The 20,501-nt window shown below is 51.7% G+C and overlaps 1 protein-coding gene across 2 annotated transcripts in view; it reads left to right on the forward strand.

The window, feature by feature from the left end:
- Positions 1–469: 469 nt before the first annotated feature.
- MTARC2 (mitochondrial amidoxime reducing component 2) overlaps positions 470–20,501 on the forward strand; it is a 32,534-nt gene continuing 12,502 nt past the window's right edge. Inside the window, exons 1-4 of one of the 2 annotated variants that reach the window (XM_077759609.1) lie at positions 470–545; positions 6,770–6,943; positions 9,794–9,956; positions 10,932–11,072. In XM_077759609.1, the coding sequence (XP_077615735.1) occupies positions 6,801–6,943; positions 9,794–9,956; positions 10,932–11,072 (447 nt within the window). In that variant the 5' untranslated portion in view covers positions 470–545; positions 6,770–6,800. Of the gene's footprint in view, positions 546–4,663; positions 4,687–6,769; positions 6,944–9,793; positions 9,957–10,931; positions 11,073–20,501 lie in introns of those variants that run through there. The other variant, XM_077759614.1, reaches the window with a different exon arrangement.

The following is a 20,501-nucleotide window of genomic DNA, read 5'->3' on the forward strand; positions in this document are numbered from 1 at the left end:
GCAGAAGATACATGCGCATCTCAGAGGGACAGAGGAGGGATTCATACTTGTGAGCCCTTCTGAGCGAATGTTCTAGAACAAGGAGGTCAGCGGTGTATCCTCAGACGTTGGCTGGAACAAGCGGTGAAGCGTCCTTGCAGCAGGGAGCTCTGGGGCAGGCATTTTATTGGAGGTGGGGGGCCGCGGGAGGGGGCTGGGTCCCCGGGGACCTGGTTCATCCTGCCGGAGGCCACGCTGACCTTGGGTCTCCTGTGGGCGCAGAGGTTTCCAGGGAGCGGGTCGGGAGGCCCGGGAAGTAGTTGCTAAACGTTTCAAAACCTCGCGTCCCCCCGCCCGCGGTTTGCTTCCCGGGTTCAGCTCGCAGCGCGCGGTCACGCGGCCGAGGCGCCGCGCGAGAAGGGGGCGTGGAGAGCGGGTGAGCGGCCCGAGGGGTGGTCCTGCGCGGCGACCGTCGCGGCGCAGNCGGTCAAGTCCTGCAAGGGGGTGGCGGTGAGCACCGCGGAGTGCACGGCCCTGGGGCTGCGCTGCGGCCACCTGCGGGACAGGTAAAGCCGACCTGCCAGGGATCGGGTGGGGGCCGCTCGCGGGAAGGAGGGTAGAGGTTCGCCTCCCGCCTTTCCTGGCCTGCTTGTTGGACGCTTTGCCTTTGATCCTTTACCCGGGAAGGTCAGTTCCTGCCTGGGTCAGATTCGGAAAGGTCGTAGGTAGGTCGATAGGGGCAACCCTCTGCCCCTCTCTAGATGCGAGGTTCCTCCTCTGTAGAAGGACGGGGTCTGACCTGGTCGTCTCCCAAATCTCTTGCCAGTTCTAAACTTTCTGATTCTATCTTAAGTCTGTAGCACAGTAGTAGACAATCAAGTGCTATGAGCACTCGTGGTTGGACTGCAGCAACGCTGAAACCAGCCTAGTTCAAGGCCGCTGGCTCTGGGCTTGCTGGAGTTGGCTCCTCACAGTCTCCTGTCCTGGGAAGGTGCCCAGAGGACCCAGGAGGTGGGGAGACTTCACCTGCTTCTTTTTTTTTTTTNACTAAGCCACCCAGGCGCCCCAGACTTGACCTGCTTTTATAAGTAGTGAGCAGAGGGAAGTTTTTGCGTTGGGGAGAGAGCGTCTGGGGCTGCAAATGTAATATTGGCCACGAAGGGAAGTGTGTCCCCTTTCTCCAGAGGCAGAGTGGTCCTCAGGAAGAACTTTGGGTAAAGTCTCCGCCCACATAAGGACTGGCACGTAGAGATATCATTTCTCCTCTTTCAGAAAAGAGAAAGGTATTCTGTCATTTAACTCATCCCAAAGGAGGGGCTACAGAAACATACTCATTGACACAGAATTAGGCAGGCTATCTGGAAGGTTCGCTCAATGGTGGAGATGCCAAACCCCAGAAAGAGTGAACAAGGAAGAACAGAATCCCCTTCTTTTTTTTTTTATTTTAATATTTATTTATTTATTTCTGAGAGATAGAGACCGCGTGAGCAGGGGAAGGTCAGAGAGAGAGGGAGACACAGAATCTGAAGCAGGCTCCAGGCTCTGAGCTAGCTGTCAGCAGAGAGCCCAACGTGGGGCTCGAACCCACAAACCGTGAGATCATGACCTGAGCCGAAGTCGGACACTTAACCGACTGAGCCACCCAGGCGCCCCTAGAATCCCCTTCTTTGGTTTGTTACAGTTAAGATGCCTTCCTATCTGGGATGGTTTTGGTGTGGTCGTCTCTGTTAGGGAGGAGGAGGTTTGCAAGGTGACCGTTCAAGGAATCTTCTAGCAGCGGCCGTCTGCTGCCCTGAGTTCCCTCTAGGACGTACGGATTCACTGTTCTCTGAAGACAGCTGTCTTCTTCAACGAATGTGGACTCTCACAGCTTTGAGAAACTTCAGCTTGTCCTAGAGAAACGTGTATATGCCGACCATGTAACTCTTGGGGGAGTTTCCATCCACCTCCTTCCAGATTTCTAATCCTGGAGAGGTTTTTAAAATGTTAATTTCCTGAGAGTCCCATCCCAGACCTATGGAATCGGAATCACCAAGAGTGAAGCCAACTTGAGTCATGTTTAAAATTCCCTCCGGAGAATCTGATGCTGTGATTGTGTGGGTTGTGTCTGAGGCCATTAAGGAGAGGAACATGGTTACAGCTTATTCAAGCGTGATGGATTAGAAAAGCCTTCTTAGTGCTGGGAAGACTTTAGGTAGTGGTACTAGACACACTTCAGAAACAGGGAGGAGCAGATTCTCATGCCGCACGTCCAGAGAGAATGGCTTTATCCTTTTTTTTTTTTTTATGTTTTATTTATTTCTAGGAGAGAGAGAGACAGCGTGAGCAGGGGAGGGTCAGAGAGTGAGGGAGTCACAGACTGAAACAGGCTCCAGGCTCTGAGCTGGCAGTCAGCACAGAGCCCGACGCGGGGCTCGAACCCACAAACCGCGAGATCATGACCTAAGCGAAAGTCGGACGCTTAACCGACTAAGCCACCCAGGCGCCCCGAGAATGGCCTTATCCTAACTGCCTTCCCCGCTTGAAGAGCTGAAGTAATTTCTCAGGAGAGATCTTCAGTTCCTATCTGTGTCTCTTCTGATCATCTAATAACTATTTTCCCACTTTTGATTGTCACTGCTTTGCTGTGATTATTGCTCTTGTGGAAGGAAGGGGGTTATCCTTTGCCTCTCTGCTTCTGTGGGTCTCCTAACATACATGGACCTGCGCCAGCTTTCCTTTGTTTTGAACAATGAATGCTCGGGGATGGGTGGGTTGGCGGGGTGTAGGGACTGGGGTGAGGCAGGGCAAGGCAGTGGGACACTGATTCAGTGCATCGGATGCCTCAGACCCTGAGCTGAACCCTGTCACGTAGATGATCTTGTGCAAACCTCAGCACAGTCTTGTGGGCTAGATATTATCTCCACTCTGCAAATAAAAAAACAAAACAAGATCAGAAGGAAGAGCGTCTCACCCAAGATCACAAAACAGTCATGTCCTGGAGGGATTTGAACTCAGATCTCTTTGAGTGCAGCAGTCATGTGCTTTCTCCGAGGCCAGTGTGATTTAAAAGAGCAAAGGTTGCTCGGAGCCTCAGCCACAGTCACCTGACCTCTCTGGACTTCTTCTTCTTTTTTTTTTTTTTTTGGTCATTTACAAAAGAAAGAGGTTGGACTTGATCTCAATGACCCTATTTATTTTTATTTTTATTTTTTTTTCAATGACCCTATTTAATCTAGGTTTTATTTATCGAAGGATAATTGAAACTCGAAAGCAAGATAGAAAGAACTCTGCCAAATGACCGCTGTTCTCTCTACCTAAGACTTGCATAATGGAACTACTCCTAGCCGGCAACTCAGGAAAAGACCTCTTGTATTTCATTCCATTTTGAGCCTGTGTCTTTGGAACCCTCCTAAGACTCGGGGGTTCTTCCTCTCTAAAGGGCTCTGTGGTCTCAGGTTTCTAGAACTGTTTTGTTCTAAGCCCTGAACGGAGCTGTGAATGTTTGGCCGGTTTGAGCTGGTTTGAACTTTGAGCTGGTTCAGAGGCCACCAACAGAACGCTGGTGTTGCCTGATTGGCACAGACAGTGGGAGGGTTGGCTGCGCTCCTTGACCTTGTAAGTCCCGCACGCCTTGTGGACATACACGACTCAGTCTTTTTTAAGTCTGCCTACCCCTTCTGAAGGCAGCCCTTTATGTTTTCTGCACAGACTATAATCTCCTGAGAAATGAGGTCTCTAACTTATCATCCCGAGGGTCATTTCCTCCTGGCTTTACCCTCCTGGTGTATCGGGATCCCTTCCCCCTCCCGCTCCACCCCTTTTTCAGGCTCAGGCACTTCTGCTCCCAGGCCAGTTTCTAAGTTTAGAAACGAGGTTTTCCAGCTGTTGGGCTCTGCTCCCCCACTTCTGTGACCATTCAGGGCACTGCTGTCTTTTTTTTGAGAATTTGAGCTCTGGCCTCTGCACTGATCCTCACATCCCGCACTCACGTTTTATGTGTAAAAGAAGGTGTTCGTTTTGGGACAACTTGGTCATGAAAAATCCACATTCCAGACTTAACTTTCTTTCAGATCTGGCAGAACAGAGATAATCGTTCATTCACGGGACATCACTTGTATGCAAGAGATGACACAAGTCGTTACCCCAGTGGATGGGATAACCAGGCTGGTTGGGGTGTGTTACAGGCAGGAACGTTTTATCTTGTATTGGTGTCTCTGTCCCATCCCGNCAGCCCAGCCAGCGACTCCCTGGCAGAAGTAACGAGCAGACCCCTGTTGGGACACGTGCCTGGTTTGTGAGCAGATCTCAGAGGGAGTCTCGGTTGGTGCTAAGACATGTTGAAGTTCAGGGCGCAGGCTGTGGGGGAGGTGACCAGAGCAGGGTCACCCAGAGGTCCGCACACAGGGATGGGGCTGGACGTAGGAGCAGGGCCCAGCCCCGAGGGAACGAGCTGTAACAAGTAGCAGGAATTCCCTTGCCACAAACTGCAGAGGTGAGCAGGCCAGTCAACCCTGGGAACCAGACACCCGGAGGGAAAAAGGAGGCTTCTCCGAGGGATGGGCGCCTGCCTCTGTCCAGCACCGCCAGCTCCGGGATGGGAGAGCCAGACAGTTCCTAGGATGCCTTTGCATGGTCATACCTCCACGGCCGTTCCCGACGCCAGCACGCGTGCCGGTTAGCTGGGCACGGGTGCCTGCCAGAGGGAAGGGACGCCGCGAGGGTCAGGTGAGGGCAGGGACTGGGCTGCACTCTGAGATCAGACATCCTCATCAGGTTTGTGCCGGTTCCCACCTGGTTCCAGTCGAATTTGGAAATGTTTCCCTTAGAGGAGCCGCCCCTCCTTCTGGAAGGCGCTGCCCTTTTTTATCCTGCTCACTTTTGGAAAGCCCCAGCTTTCAGCTGCTGCTCACCCATCACTGCCCGCAGAGTTCCTCACCCGCTGCACTTGTGTTCTGTCTAAAATGGGTATTGAGGGGTGTCTGGGGGGCTCAGTCGGTTAAGCATCTGACTTTGGCTCAGGACACGATCTCGCTATTTGTGGGTTCAGGCCGTGCGTCGGTTTCTGTACTGATGGCTCGGAGCCTGGAGCCTGCTTTGGATTCTGTGTGTGTGTGTCTCTCTCTCTCTGCCCCTCCCCTACTCCCACACTCTGTCTCTCTTAAAAATTAAATAAACATTAAAAATTTTTTAAAAAGGGGGGTAATGAAACTTACTCTCTTTAGCGGGGGCAGAATGCTTTTTAAATTTTTTTTTTTTTAAGTAATCAAAGAGTGCGTGTGGTGTAAGCCAAAACATACGCTCTGCTGTAGATCAAGGCATAAGCGACCCCCCAGTCCGGGCTCCCTTCCCCTTTCCAGCTTACCTGTTCCCCCCCTAGATAGGATGCAGTGTGGAAACCGAGCCTGGAAGAGCAGGCTCTCTGTAGGTGAGTCAGAGTTCTGATCTAACTCGTGGTTTGTGGGAATTTTCATTCTCTGAATCAGAACATGTGGACAAGGAGGAAAGGCTGTTGGGGGTCTCCTGACGTCAGATCTGCGGGCCACGGCAGGTCAATCAGAGTGGAGGCCTGTTTGCATCCTTTGGAATCACAAAAAGAACAAGAATCTGTCTAGGATTCTAGATGATGTGGGCCAGCAGTTTTGGCCCCATCTGGTTCCACGGCGGAAAGACCTAGAAGACATTTCGCTTCGACCAGGGCCTCGGAGGAGTGTTGAACAGATGTGGGGAAGTTTCTGACGAAAGCAAAGCCCCAAATGAAGCATCATAATTACCTAAGCAGTGAAGGGAAGGCCCCTAAACCAGCCTCATTTTCTGGATTTTTGGAACTGGGGATTTTCATTAGCTTTTTATTATTATTATTATTATTATTATTTTTAGAATTTATTTGTTTATTTTTGAGAGACAGAGACAGAGCACAAGCAGGGGAAGGGCAGAGAAAGAGGGAGACACAGAATCCCAGGCAGGCTCCAGGCTCTGAGTTGTCAGCACAGAGCCCGACGCAGGGCTCGAACCCATGAACCGTGTGAGGTCATGTCCTGAGCCGAAGTCAGACGCTTAACTGACCAGGCCACCCAGACCCCCCTCTTTCTTTCTTTCTTTCTTTCTTTTTTTAAAATGTTTATTTTTGAGAGAGAGAGTGTGAGCGCATGCATGAACCCACAATCAGGGGAGGGGCAGAAAGAGTGGGATGGAGGATCTGAAGTGGGCTGCATGCTAACAACAGCTTCCGTGTAGCAAGCCCGATGTGGGGCTTGAACTCATGACCCACGAGATCATGACCTGAGCCAAAGTCGGACTCTCACCCAACTGAGCCACCCAGGTACCCCGAGAACTGGGGATTTTCAGACGTTGGCCAGATGTTCTCTCCCAGGGCTGTGTCTTGCAGACAAGTTCCTTTTGGGGGCACCACCTTTTGGACCTAAAGAACTCAGCCAGATCTGGATAATTGTCTGGAAAAAAAATGGTTGCATCCTGAGCGCGGGCAGGGGGATGGTTTTGATGAAATAGAAAGCTAGAGGACAGCCCTTGAGAAGGCGGAAGAGGCTTTTCTTTTAAAAAAAAATTTTTAAAGCATTTATTCATTCTTGAGAGACAGAGCATAAGCAGGGGAGGGGCAGAGACAGAGGGAGACACAGACTCCGAAGCAGGTTCCAGGCTCTGAGCTGTCAGCACAGAGCCTGACTCGGGGCTTCAGCTCACGAACCGGGAGATCATGACCTGAGCCAAAGTAGGGCAATTTACTGACCGAGCCGCCCAGGCACCCCTGGAAGAGGCTTTTCTGAGCGTGTTCTTGTCTGTTTCTTGGCAGGTTTTGGCTGGTGATTAAGGAAGACGGGCACATGGTCACTGCCCGGCAGGAGCCTCGCCTGGTGCTGGTGTCCATCGCCTGCGAGGGGGACCGCCTGACCCTCAGGGCCCCGGGCATGGGCCCACTGGCTTTGCCCAGCAAGCTGCCTTCTTCGAACAAGCTGCACGATTGCAGGTGCGCTGTCTGGGGGCCCCGGGGGCCCGCAGCCGACCTGATGCTCCGCAGGCTCCTCTGGGCACCCTGTCTATTTACTACAATTTGTATAGTAGGTGATGAGTTTCGTAAAGGAAATATTTGTTTAAATGTTGCGTTATTTATTTTGAGAGCAAGAGCAAGAGAGAGAGAGGATCCCAAGCCAGGTCCGCACTGTCAGCACGGAGCCCAGCGCAGGGCTCAGTCCCACGAACCCTGAGATGGTGACTGAGCCAAAATCAAGAGTTTGAGGCTTCCGCAGCTGAGTGCCCCAGGCAGGCGCCCCAGTAAAGGAAGTACTTAACAGGTGTGTCCCGGGCTGGGATCAGTCCCGTGGTCAGGTGTGAGGGAGGGAGGCAGGGTGCTGTCTTCAGGGTCCCTGGGATTTGCCAGGTACGCCTGGACAGGCAGATGTGGGCATGACCGTGATGGATAAGGACACACTCACAGATCCCTGGAAACAGGAGGCTCGGCATGTCATAGGGGGCCACAGGTCAGGAGGTGGGCTGGGGGAGGGTGGGAGCTCGAAGGGAATGCGAGCAAGGGCCTTTAACATGGTTTCCGCAGGAAGGACCAGCCTCGGCAGGATCATCAGCTCTAGGACTGGCTAGTTCGAGTCTTTCGGCCGGCCTTGGGGCATTGCCTGGCCCAGGTTGGCCTGGCCCTGAGTGACTCTGGCAGGGTGACGGGCCTGGAGTGTAAAAGCAGACGGGGCAGGAGGCCGGGGGTGGGGCTCCGGATTGACCGATATCCGCACGGAAGGTGCCCTTGCAGGTGAGCTGTTTACAGCCTGTAGGAACTGACTGCACCTGAACGGGCGGTTCCTTCCGCACCGGCAAGGTCCCAGGGTATCAGAGCATCAGAAATATAAAAGCGGAATTAATCTAACTGGGGGGCGGGGGTGTGGGTGGGGTGGACACAGGGCCAGTCTCGAGAGTTGGTCTCTGTTCGTTCATGTCGGATGGACTTGGTTCAGCAGTGGCAGCCCCCTGGCCAGGCGGACAGGCCGTGAGTGGAGGCTACACCAGCCAGACCTCAGGGCTGGGCAATAAGCGGGGGCTGGAGCTTTTCAGGGTGACCGCAGCCTCTCAGGTCTGGGAGTGAGACTAGGGCACCTGCTGCACGAGTCAGATGCGGGGGATTTCGGCCTCGCGCCTGGGCTTCCTTCCCGTCTGTAGGACCCTGTCAGGGCTTCAGATGCCCCGGCTCCTGAGGTCTTGTCCAGCGCTGCCCACGAGTCCCAGAGGCTTCGCCACTTGTCATTTTTAGCATGTGCAGTCGGGGTTGTCCAAAGGTCCCAGGGCTCAGGGGACAGCCACAGATTGTCCCCTGGGCCCTGATTGTATACTTTTTCAAGCAAAGTGTCTGAGCTTAAAACCATCAGTCAGGGCGCCTGGGTGGCTCAGTCAGTTAAGTGTTGAACTTCAGCTCAGGTCATGATCTGTGGTTTCCAAGCCCCACCTCGGGCTCGGGCTCGGAGCCTGGAGCTGCTTCGGATCTTGTGTCTCCCTCTCTCTCTGCCCCTTCCCTGCTTGTGCTCTGTCTCTCAAAAATGAATAAACATTAAAAACATTTGAGAAGGTGAGGGACTATTTTGTGTCCAGATGTGGAAGAAAGTGAGTTTTGCATAACATTCTGGAAGAATGGGAGAAGCGGGAATGGCCTTGGGGTAGGTACTGCCTGCCTCAGGGACAGGGGAGCAGGGACGAGTGGAGGGGAGCAGGGAGGAGTGGAGGGGAGCAGGGACAGTGGAGGGGAGCAGGGAGGAGTGGAGGGGAGCAGGGACGAGTGGAGGGAAGCAGGGAGGAGTGGGGGGAGCAGGTACGGTGGAGGGGAGCAGGTGCGAGTGGGGGGGGAGCAGGGAGGAGTGGAGGGGAGCAGGGACAGTGGAGGGGAGCAGGGACAGTGGAGGGGAGCAGGGAGGAGTGGAGGGGAGCAGGGACAGTGGAGGGGAGCAGGGACAGTGGAGGGGAGCAGGGACAGTGGAGGGGAGCAGGGACAGGGGAGGGGGGCAGGGAGNGGGACAGTGGAGGGGAGCAGGGACAGTGGAGGGGAGCAGGGACGGTGGAGGGGAGCAGGGACAGGGGAGGGGAGCAGGGAGGAGTGGAGGGGAGCAGGGACAGGAGGGGAGCAGGGACGGTGCAGGGGAGCGTTCAGGAGTGGGGGGGGCTGCACTGTTAGCATCGCCTCACCCACGGGCTGCTTTCTACTCCTCACAGTGCCCACACCAGGCTCACTGGGGGTGGAAGCACCTGCCTGTCCTCAGGGGTTGCCGTGAGGGGTTGAGGAATGTCCTGGATCCAGGAGCAGGTGCTCCGGGAACCGTGGGGTTGAGTGTGTTCAAAGTAGTTGGAGACTTAGGGGCACGGCTGGAGCCCAGCAGGGGACCTTGAGAAGCTTTGGGATGGATTTAAGAATTAATCAGAAGTCAAGCCGTGGCTCCACGAAGAGGGTTTAGACAGAGGGAGATGGCAGGAGAGGCCATCTGCAAAGAAAGTGAGTCTAAGGGTCAGAGTGGGACTGGGGGCATCGGGGAGCACAGGGCTTAACAAATTTTTTTTAATGTTTATTTACTTTTGAGAGAGACAGACTGAGACCTGGGGGTGGGGGGAAGGGCAGGCAGGGAGAGAGATGCAGGATCCGAGGAGGCTCCAGGCTCCGAGCTGTAGGCACAGAGCCCGACTCGGGCTCAAACCCAAGAACGGTGAGATCATGACCTGAGCCAAAGTCTGACGCTCAAGGGACTGAGCCCCCCGGCGCCCCCAGCTGTTCAGTCTTCTCTCAGGGTGTTGAGGCAGGAGAGTAACCCTGGTGCTCTCTGTGACCCTTCAGGCTGTTTGGGATGGACATCAAGGGCAGGGACTGTGGCGATCAAGCAGCTCAGTGGTTCACCAGCTTCTTGAAAACAGAAGCTTTCAGGCTGGTTCAGTTTGAGGATCACATGCAGGGAAGGTCATCGAAGAAAATTTTCTCTACTTTCGTACCGAATTACCAGGTGAGTTTACAGAGAGCTGCCCTTCGCTTCTGCCAGTCACCCCTTCTTGGCCCATAAAGGGCCTTTCCTGGGACCCCAGTTAGGAGAGGGTAGACATGGCCCAGGGGAGTGGGACGGAGGGTGTGTCCTGGGCAGGCGTTGGGGACGGAGGGGGAAGGGCCTCCGGGCAGAGCATGGAGGGTGGACTGCGGCAGGTACCATCCCATCGAGGGAGAAGCCAGGGGTGACCCCCAGCGAGATGGGGGCTCAGGAGGAAACCGGTCGGGAAGGTGAAATGAGAGGTTGCTTTGGGACTGAACCAGATTTCCTAAAATTACAGAAGCGGGCTTTCTCCCGGGGCTCAGGGCCCATCAGTATGGTGTGGTTATTTCGGTCCTTGAAAGGTTACCTTCTGGAAAGGGCCGCCTCTGCACCAGCTTAGCCCAGAGACCAAGGCTTTTGATTCTGCAGTGAGAGAAGGTTTAAGGTGCAAGCCCCTCAGGCAGCCCTCTCCTTCCTCTCTGAATTACAGTACAAGCTCTTTGAGCGCGTTGTTCATTGCCGTTTCCCCACCTAGAACAGTGCTCAGTACAGAGCAGGTGCTTAATAAATGCACACCGAGTGAATGGGTGCTCCTGAAGAAATTATGGGTAGAGTATGGCTGGTCGGCAGCTTCTTTGATGGCGATGCTGTGGGAAGGGGGGGGTCACTGCTGGGCGCTGGAGTGAGGAGCAGAGGGAGCCCTGGAAAGTGATGCTGGCCCTGAGCCCTGGCTGCTGCCTCGTGTGTGGCGGGGGAGCCTCTGCGAGGCCCAGCAGCAGGATCCGGCCTGGCACTGGCTCGGCCGTTTCCAAGGCCGCAGTGTCTTCCCTCCTTGCTGAACCCCGCTGTCCCTCTCTGCACTGCGCCCCCTCTACACACCACTTTCGGACTTTGCTTAGCTTTCCTTTGGGCTGAGGGGCAGCAGGGCCTGATGGCGCCGTGTTCTTGGCTCAGGTGGCCTACCCAGACTGCAGCCCCCTCATGCTCCTCTCCGAGGCCTCCTTGGTGGACCTCAATACCAGGCTGGAGAAGAAACTGAAAATGGACCAGTTCAGACCCAGCATCGTGGTGACAGGCTGCGATGCCTACGAGGAGGTAAGAGGCTCATCACTTTTGTGCATTAAGCTCAAACGTGCCGGTCAAGACGCTAACAGAACTGCTGTTCCCTTTACCCAGTGCCGGCTCAGACCCTCCACGGGGTCTCTTCTCCCCCTAGACGGGCCTCAATTAACCCTGTGGAGTTCTGCACTTATTGCTGCCCCCATCACCTTGCTGGCCTCAGGGGGGCACTGCTCACCCTTTCTTGCTTGGGCCCCAAAGCAAGCAATCAGATCTCCAAATTGCATTAAGTGTGGAATGAGGCTAGATTGAATTATTATAGCTCAGAGGTCACTAAAAGGAGATGAAATGAAGAGAACAGCCAGGAGTGCCTGGAAGACCCAGGCCCCAGAGTGGAGGCTGAGAGGATACAGGAGATCTGCCTTGAGAACAGGGCCCTGGAGACATTGCACACCGTGGCCGGAGTTCTCTCCCAGAGGACCTGCATGCTCTCCTGTGTGGCTGATGGCAGAAATGTCCATCCTCTCCAGTTACAGCCCCTTGTAGCCCTAAAGGGACAAGCACATCAGAGCACAGCTGTCCTGCACTCTGTATGGATGTATATAACTGGGTGTTGCTCTGTGCTAAAAAACATCAGCAGTCCTATTAAACATTGGGGGTGGGCTAATGTTAGGGGTCCTCGAAGTAATGACAACAAGTCCATTTATTGGGTGTTTGCTGGTTATCAGGCACAAAACTAATGTATTACTTCATACAAATTACTCACTTGATCCGGATGACAACCCTGTGAGGTCTGTAGTATTGTCTCCTTTCTATAAGGAAATCAAAGCTGGGAGGCATCACACTTGTTGAACATGTAACCGATGGTTCTGGCATTTGCACCTCAGACTTGCAAGTCCAGTTTCTGAGGCATTGAAGTCGTTGTTGCAATTTAGAAATCCCAGGTAGCTGACACTGAGGGGAGAGGCTCTCCATCTATTGCTCCCTTGGGTGGCCACATTTCCTTCTGTGTGAGTAAAATGTGCCCCTATTTGCTGATAAGTGTTGTCCCTTAGAATAAACCTTTGCATTGAAGAGTGCTTGCGTGGTTCAGTCAGTTGATTTCAGCTCGAGTCATGATCCCAAGGTTTTGGGATCAAGCCTGTGTTGAGCTCACTGCTGAGTGTGGAGCCTGCTTAAGATTCTCTCTCTCTCTCTCTCTCTCTCTCTCTCTCNTTTTGGCTTGTGTGTGCTCTCTCTTTAAGAAAGAAAGAGAGACAGAGAGAGAAAGAAAGAAAAAGGAAGGAAGGAAGGAAGGAAGGGAGGAAGGAAGAAAGGAAGAAGAATTCTCTGCATTGAGCCAAGTATAAATTCTTGCATATGTAGGCACTTTATTGTTTGGTAATTTAAAAAATAGTATACACAGAAGTTGTCTACTTGTTGATGCTATCCTGTCATATGTTATCTATTTCCTATAATTTCTCTTTTCATTCATTAAAAATGTTTTAATTTTAAAGTTTATTTTTTTGAGAGGGAGAGAGAGCATGAGCAGGTGATGGGCAGGGAGAGGAGAGACAGAATCCCAAGGAGAATCCCATACAGAATCCAAAGCAGGCTCCGGGCTCTGAGCTGATAGTGCAGAGCCCAATGCGGGACTTGAACTCATGAACTATGACACCATGACCTGAGCCAAAATCAAGAGTCAGATGTTTGGGGCACCTGGGTGGCTCAGTTGGTTAAGCATCTGACTTCAGCTCAGGTCATCATCTCACAGTTCATGGGTTTGAGCCCCATGTTGGGCTCTGTGCTGACAGCTCAGAGCCTGGAGCCTGCTTCAGATTCTGTGTCTCCCTCTCTCTCTCTCTCTCTGCCCCTCTCCTGCTTGTGCTCACCCTCTCTCTCAAAAATAAGTAAACATTAAAAAAAGAGTCGGATGCTTAATCGAATGAGACATCCAGGTGCCCCCCAAATGCTTTTTTAAAAATGTTTATTTATTTTTAAGAGACAGAGAGACAGCGTGTGAGTGGGTGAGGGGCAGAAAGAGAGAGACACACACACACAGAATCCGAGGCAGGCTCCAGGCTCTGCGCTGTCAGCACAGAGCCCGATGTGAGGCTCAAACCCATGAACTGTGAGATGATGACTTGAGCTGAAGTCGGATGCTTAACCGACTGAGCCACCCAGGCACCCCCAAAATGCTTTTATTTAAATCGACAATCTATAATGGGCCAGACACAGTGTCTGGGAGCCCTGGATACAGAGGTGAAAAGATGCAGACCCTGCCCCTCAGAATTCCGGGTATGAGCAGAAGACTGGTGAGGCAGTGACAGCCTGGTGCGAGAAGAGCTGTAACGCACACACTTAGCAGGTGCTTATGATGCTGAGAAGTAGAACCGCCTAAATCGCCTGGCGAAGGGAGGTGTGGGGGTGGAGTGGGGTCAGATCAAGCCACCTAGAAGCCATGCTGTGTGTGTGTGTGTGTGTGTGTGTGTGTGTGTGTGTGTGCGCGTGTGCGGTGTGTGTGCTGTGTGTGCCGGCGAGGGTGAGCGAGGGCTGTTGTGGGAATTGGAGGCAGCCCATTGAAGACCTAAAAGCACGAGAGGCCATGACCTTGAGGGGTGCCCGGGAGCATTTCAGAATCACAGGAACTCTGAGGGCAGAAGAGAATCCGCCAGGCCAAGGGGTTTGCACTTTATGTTGTGGATATTGACGAGCAGGTCATGACTTTGAACAAGGAAGCGGCTGGCATTGCATTCCTGCAGCACATGTTCCTGGGGCGCGCAGGGTGCCGGGCCTCGGTGACTGTGCAGCTCTCTGGAATCCCCCGGGCCTGCTGTTACTTGAGCAGCTCTCTAGAATGTGCACTGGAAGGAGGGGGACCCAAGACTGGAATGCCAGCGAGGCGCTTAGTCACCAGAGGGGTCTCTTTACGAAGCTGCAGCGGGGTGAGACTTCCCCGGGGCCTGCGTGAAACTCGCGCCGAGGCCTGTGGCCGACCTGGAAGCATCTCCCGAGTGAGTCTCGCGCCGGTGCCTGCAGAGGGGGCAGGACAGGAAGCGGCCCTGACATGTCCGGGCTATCGGCACCTCGAGGGAAGAGTCTCGATTTTTCTGCCCAGGAATAAATCCAGATATGGTGGGACTTAAAGTTGACACAATCTGGGGGGCTTCCTTCAGAAAAGAAAATAACACAGTCAGGTGCAGGGCTTGGAAGGGTCTGTAGCAAGAGCGGGGGATAGACTGCCTGTGTCTCCCCCGTGCATGGGGGCGGAGCCCTTAGACACGGGTGCTCGGTGCTAAGGCAAGTGGCTGAGAATGGGATTAGAAATTAGTCCTTGGCGGGGGCGCCCGTGTGGCTTAGTCGGTTGAGTGTCCGACTTTCGCTTAGGTCATGATCTCGCGGTTCGTGGGTTCGAGNATTTATTGCAAAAATCTAGAGCAATAGTAGACTGCGTTGTGCAGCGTTTACTCTTTGTGACCCAAAGTACTTTGTACTTTTTTCTACATAATTCTGAATAGTAAGCACGTTTTCAAAGGTGGCGTTCCTTAGGCCAGTGCAGTGATTGAGAGTTTGGGGAAGGCAGAGCAGTGGAATTTAAAAGGAATACAATTGACTAATGCTTCTTATCTGTGTGGTTGGCCATTGCAGGATTGGGTGTTTCCCGAACTTTGTTCACGATTCTGGTGAGCAGGACTTGGCTTTTTTTTTTTTTTTTTTTAAAAATATGNATGAAAGAACTACGGAGAAGCCTGCCAAAGATTTGGTGTGTTTTCTGGCATTCAGGAAGTGATTCTTCGAGAAGCTTCTAAAGGGGTGGTAGGTCTTGAAGCCAGGTGGCTGTGGTTGGAGTCCTGGCCCTCATCGCTCCCTGGAAGTGTGGACGGGGGGCTCTCAGTACCCTCCTTTGCAGCTGCTGAAAAACAAAGTTTTTGTGTACCATCATCCCCACATTTTCAGTCCCCAAATCTGGTTTGGGACAAGTTAGGATTTTATTTGGGTGCTTAGATTAGAAGTCTCCGTTCCTGGAATAAGACCATCCTCTCTGCCTGGTTTCTGGGATTCCTGAAGTAGCGATGATAAGAACACCGTATAAAATAGTAACAAAACGACAGTAACAACTACACTCACAATTGTCAAGTGTGCCTTAAGTCACAGGCACTGTGTTGGGCGGTTCACATGTGGGATCTGGTTTTTTTGTTTGTTTAAAGTTTATTTTGAGAGAGAGAGAGAGAGACATGCACACACATGAGCGAGGTAGGGAGGACACAGAGAGAGAGGGAGAGAGGGACACCCAAGCAGGCTTGGAGGTGTCAGTCCAGAGCCCGGCCATGAAGTATTGGATTAATCCTACTTACCCTCTCTAAACTGCAGACCATACATAACCCATTATTGGGTTATAATATCAGTTCTGTGGGTCCGGGCCAGCATTTAAAAAAATACTAGACTAAAATAAAAGATACCAGAGTAAACTATATGTAGTAAGATTAAGAATCGTTTTTTAGGTACCTGGCTGGCTTAGTCCTAAGCTAGAGCACATGACTCTCTCTCTCTTTTTTTTAACGTTTATTCAGTTTTGAGAGACAGAGCTTGAGTGGGGGAGGGGTAGAGGTGGGGGGGAGGGAGACACAGAATTGAAAACAGGCTCCAGGCTCTGAGCTGTCAGCACAGAGCCCAACGCAGGGCTCGAACTCATGAACAGTGAGATCATGACCTGAGCCAAAGTCAGCCGCTCACCCCACTGAGCCAGCCAGGTGCCCCAAGAGCGTAAGACTCTTGATCTCAGGGTTGTGAGTTCACATTGGGTGTGAGGCCTACTTAAAAAAATTGTTTTGCAAAAATTGTGTTTAAGTCATATCCGGGAATGCGTGCGTGTGTGTGTGTGTGTGTGTGTGTGTGAAAGAACATTAAGAAACAGTGCAAAATGTAATTTTTATTTTATATTTTAATGTAATTTTTTAAAAATTATTTTTATTTTTTAAATATTTATTTTGAAAGAGAGTGTGCACATGCACTAGTGGGGGGGGGGCGCAGAGAGAGAGAGAGAGAGAGAGAGAGAAAATCTCAACCAGGCTCTGTGATGCCATCACAGAGCCCCCCGTGAGGCTCCATCTCACGAACTGGGAGATCACGATCTGAGCTGAAATCAGGAGTTGGATGCTTATCCAACTGAGCCATCCAAGCGTTCCCAAGACTTTATATTTTTTAGAGCAGTTAAAATTGAGGGGAAGTTCTAGAGATTTCCCATGAACTCTCTGTCCCCACCTATGCACAGCCTCCTTCATTAGCAACCTTGCTCACCAGAATGATACATTTTTTTACTGAGGAAGGATCTGCACTGACACATCGTGATCACCCGAGTCCACTGCACCCGAAGGTTCACTCTGGCTGTTGTACATCCTGTGGGTTGGGACAAATGTATAATGACCCTGCCCCACCCCCACCCCAACACTGTAAAACGTGCCAAGTGTTTGCACTGCCCTAAATATCCTCTGTGTTCTGTCTGTTTGCCTTCTCCCCGCCCCACCCCCACGTCGCTGGCACCCACGGAGCTTTTTAGAGTCTCTATAGTTTTGCCTTTTCTAGAATGTCACATGTTTGGAATCGTACAGTATGTAGATTCCTCATATTGGCTTGTTTCGCTTGGTAATACGCATTTAAGATTCCTCCATGTCTTTTCACGGTTCAATAGCTCATTTCTTTTTAGCGCTGAATAATTTTCTGTCGTTGGGATGTACCACAGTTTAATTTATCCACTCACCTACTGAAGGATATCTCGCTTGCTTCCCAGTTTGGGCAATTATAAAATGTCATGTTTTACGTCGGTCCAGAGTGAAAAATGTTTGGTCGTTGTCGAAGGAAGTAGTAGTGTGTTCACCTCTAGTTTGTAGCAGTGGAAACTGAGACTCCGAGAAGTTGAGTTACTTGCCTCACGTCACCTAACTGGCATGTGGCCGGGGGACGATTTGTGCTCTGGCATAATGCGCTTCGCCAGAACGACGTTGAGCCCAAATCTCATGTTCACTGACTTTGCTGGAGCCAAGCGGAAAGCACCAAACAGTCATCTTTCTGAATGAATGAATGAATGAATGAATGAATGAATGAATGAAAGAAAAGCACCAGGAAGACCCCCCGGGGAAGGCGCCCCACTCGGCCCTACCTTGGGCGATTCCTTCTTGCCTTTCAAGGAAGGTGCCCCATGCCCTCGTCTGGGACGCTTTCCTGACCTGCCCATTTTGTTAGGAGCCTCAAGCAAGGCCCTCGCACAAGCCTGTCCTTATTTACAAAAGCCAAAGTGACGGCAACAAGGGAGACAGGACTCCTGGGTAGGGGGGAAGAGGAACACACGTCTCTAAAGCATTTGCCAGTGCAGTCGGCGCCTTCCCTTACGGGGAGCCTCGTATACAGTTGCCTTTTGGTTTACATCTCAGTAACTTGAAACGTTTGCTATGGAGACATTTAGGGTGTGGAAAAGGGGGAGCTGCACTTTAACTCCTTTTAGGGCACTTAACTCCTTTCCCATCAAGAAGAAGCGAGGAGGACACTTCTGTGGCATTTCGCACGGGCCCCCCGCTGCTTCGCCCTCCACCGGGTGGAGGACCCCCCTTGGAACCAAGCCCACGGCCGGGAAGACAGGTGCGCGTTGGCTAAGAAGGAAGGTGTTGGGTCTGCCTGGGCCGCTCTTTCCAAACTGGCTGCATGCACACCCTCCGGGGAGGGTTCACACAGCCCGATGCTGGGTGCCTGGAGCCCACCGGGCAGAGGAGCCTCTGAAGCCCCCCTGGTGATGCAGCGCAGAGGAGCCTCTGAAGCCCCCCTGGTGATGCAGCATGAGGATTGCAGAGCCTCTGGCCTGGGGCCCTCCTGGGAGCAAGGTAATCCAGGCGCTGCGTGGGGACCCGGAGACAAGGAGGGCCACTTTGTGAGCTTGACCTTACTTGTCTCTGAGCACTGTTTTCTGATTTTATTTTTTTAATGTTTGTTTATTTTTGAGAGAGAGAGACAGTGTCAGCGGGAGAGGGGCAGAGAGAGAGGGTAGACACAGAATCCGAAGCAGCTCCAGGCTCCGAGCTGTCAGCACAGAGCCTGACACGGGGCTTGAACCCACAAACCGTGAGATCATGACCTGAGCCGAAGTTGGATGCTTAACCGACTGAGCCACCCGGGCGCCCTTGTTTTCTGATTTTAAAAGTGGGCAATTTAAAAAAACATTTTTTAAAATGTTTTAGTTATTTCTGATAGAGAATAGCCCACAAATACAGACGTTGAGGTAGGGATGGAAGGATAGCGGAGGTGGGAGTCGTCTGGGGGAACCCCCACCACTCATCCCTCTCTCTTGTCTTCTGGAGGATTCTGGCTCTCAGTGTGGGCTGTGGGCGCCGAAGAGCCGTTCAGGGCTCCCCGGGCTGCTGCCTTTGGGAACCGAATTGGTGGCCTCCTCTCCCAGACTCCGTTGTTGCTGGGGTGTGGGGCCCCTGAGCATCCGTCGGGAGCTGAGCCCCAGGGGAGGCTGGGATCTCTCGTGTTCACGAGTGTCGGAGGCCGGCTCCGGCTGGATCCAGGGGTCCCTGAAGGATGGGACGGTGTCGGCGAGGGACAGATGAGAGAGGCCACGAGAAATTCTTTCTGGTCACCAGGCAGGCATCTCTGCTCTGACTGGGGCTCAACTTTATTTTATAATTGTTTGGGGGATGGCACAGAAGTGGCATTTGCCTTAGACAGTGATTTCTGATGACAAACTTCTTTGATATGTAAGAATTTCCCGGAACATAGATTTGTAGAAGACTCCTGCATAACCTTTATCAATAGTGACTGAGGTAGGTGATTTAGGTGCTTATCCTATGGGGAAAGGAAGGTATCTTTAGCATATAAGACAATGGTTTTAGCATAAAAAGGGTGAAGTTAGTTCTTTGTGAGCAGGGGTCAATAGCTTGTTTGTTTAAGGAGAAGATTTAAGAAAAACAGGTCTTTCAGGAAACACAAATATTTGCTCCCATAATCACAAGAGAAGTTCTTACAATAGGTTCCTTCACAGGGTGCAATCAGCATATTCAGGCCAGAATAAGTCACTCCTAGAATACAGATCACAAGATGCCTTGGGCGTCTGTGCTCCAAGCAGAAACAGTTGGGTCGGGGTGGATATCGCCCGCCATCGGACCGGTAAGAGTCCGTGCAACTCACCTTAACCTTATAGGGAGTTCTTTCTCAACCTATGAGCTCAGAAAAGGCTCCCAACACACGAGGGCCCGGAAACCTCGGGGTTCTAACCTCCCTGGGAGCAGCATCCGCCCCAGAGAGTATCCCACTCAGAGCGCGCACATCGGAGACGGACAGACGGTCACAATTCAAGGTCTCTCCTTTCCCTTTCGGTAGCCTGTCCCCGGTGTTCCTTAGAGTAGGCGGCCTCCGAGGAATGGAAGCGAGCTTGGCAGGAGGCTTTCGTCCTGCCCTTCTGCCTGGATTTCCCCAAACCACAGATTCCTGCTGGCACATTAATTATGCACTTAGGTTTACAGAAGTCTGTCTCCTGCGATTCCGTAGGAACATACAGGAGTTCCTCATGCTCTGTCTCTCTCTCAAAAATAAATAAACATTAAAAAAATTTCAAAAAAATGTACCACTTCCTCTGTGGTTCTGTATCAGTCCATCTTTGAACTATACAATGACTTCCTTAGCCATTCCTTTGTAATTGAGCATGTAGGCAGTTTTCCATTTTCCCTTACATAATTAATAAGCAGCTTTGTAAAACAGTTTTTGTATTTCTCAACCGATTCTTAAGAAATGCTAGGTCTTAAAGGATTTTTTTTTAATTTAAAAAAATTTAAAAAATAAAAAAGTAAAATAAAATTTAAAAAGTAATATAAAAATTAAAAAATAAAAATAAATAAAAAAAGAAATGCTAGGTCAGAATTTTATTATTTAGTTATTAAATATATTCTTTATTTTTGACAAAGAGAGAGACAGAGCACAGAGAGAGAGAAAGAAAGAGAGAGCGCAAGTAGGGGAGGGGCAGAGAGAGGGGGAGACACAGAATCTGAAGCAGGCTCCAGGCTCCGAGCTGTCAGCGCAGAGCCCGACATGAGGCTTGAACTCACAAACCATGAGATGATGACCTGAGCTGAAGTCGGGCAGTTAACCAACTGAGCCATCCAGACACCCCTAAGTCAGAATTTTAAAGGCTTTCCATTTACATTGGCAGATTGCTTTCCAAAAGCCCCGTACCAATTTATGTTCCCAGAAGCTGAGCAATAATGCGCCTTCTTTCTTACACCCCTGCCAGTATCGATGCCTATAATCCTTACTAAATCTGATACGTGAAAAGTCACGTCTCCTGAAAATGGCTGTTTCCTAGTGTACAGCATCTTGTGTTAGTCAGTCGTGAAGGAAGTTTGGCTGTGAGGTAGAGTTTGCCTTCGGCTAAGGAAACCTGTTTCCTGCAAGCTTACACATTGGCCTAGATTCTGGAACACTCATGCTTGCAACAGACGT

This window comes from Crocuta crocuta, unplaced genomic scaffold, assembly GCF_008692635.1.
Source record: "Crocuta crocuta isolate KB4526 unplaced genomic scaffold, BGI_CrCroc_1.0 scaffold556, whole genome shotgun sequence".
Lineage (NCBI taxonomy): Eukaryota > Metazoa > Chordata > Mammalia > Carnivora > Hyaenidae > Crocuta > Crocuta crocuta.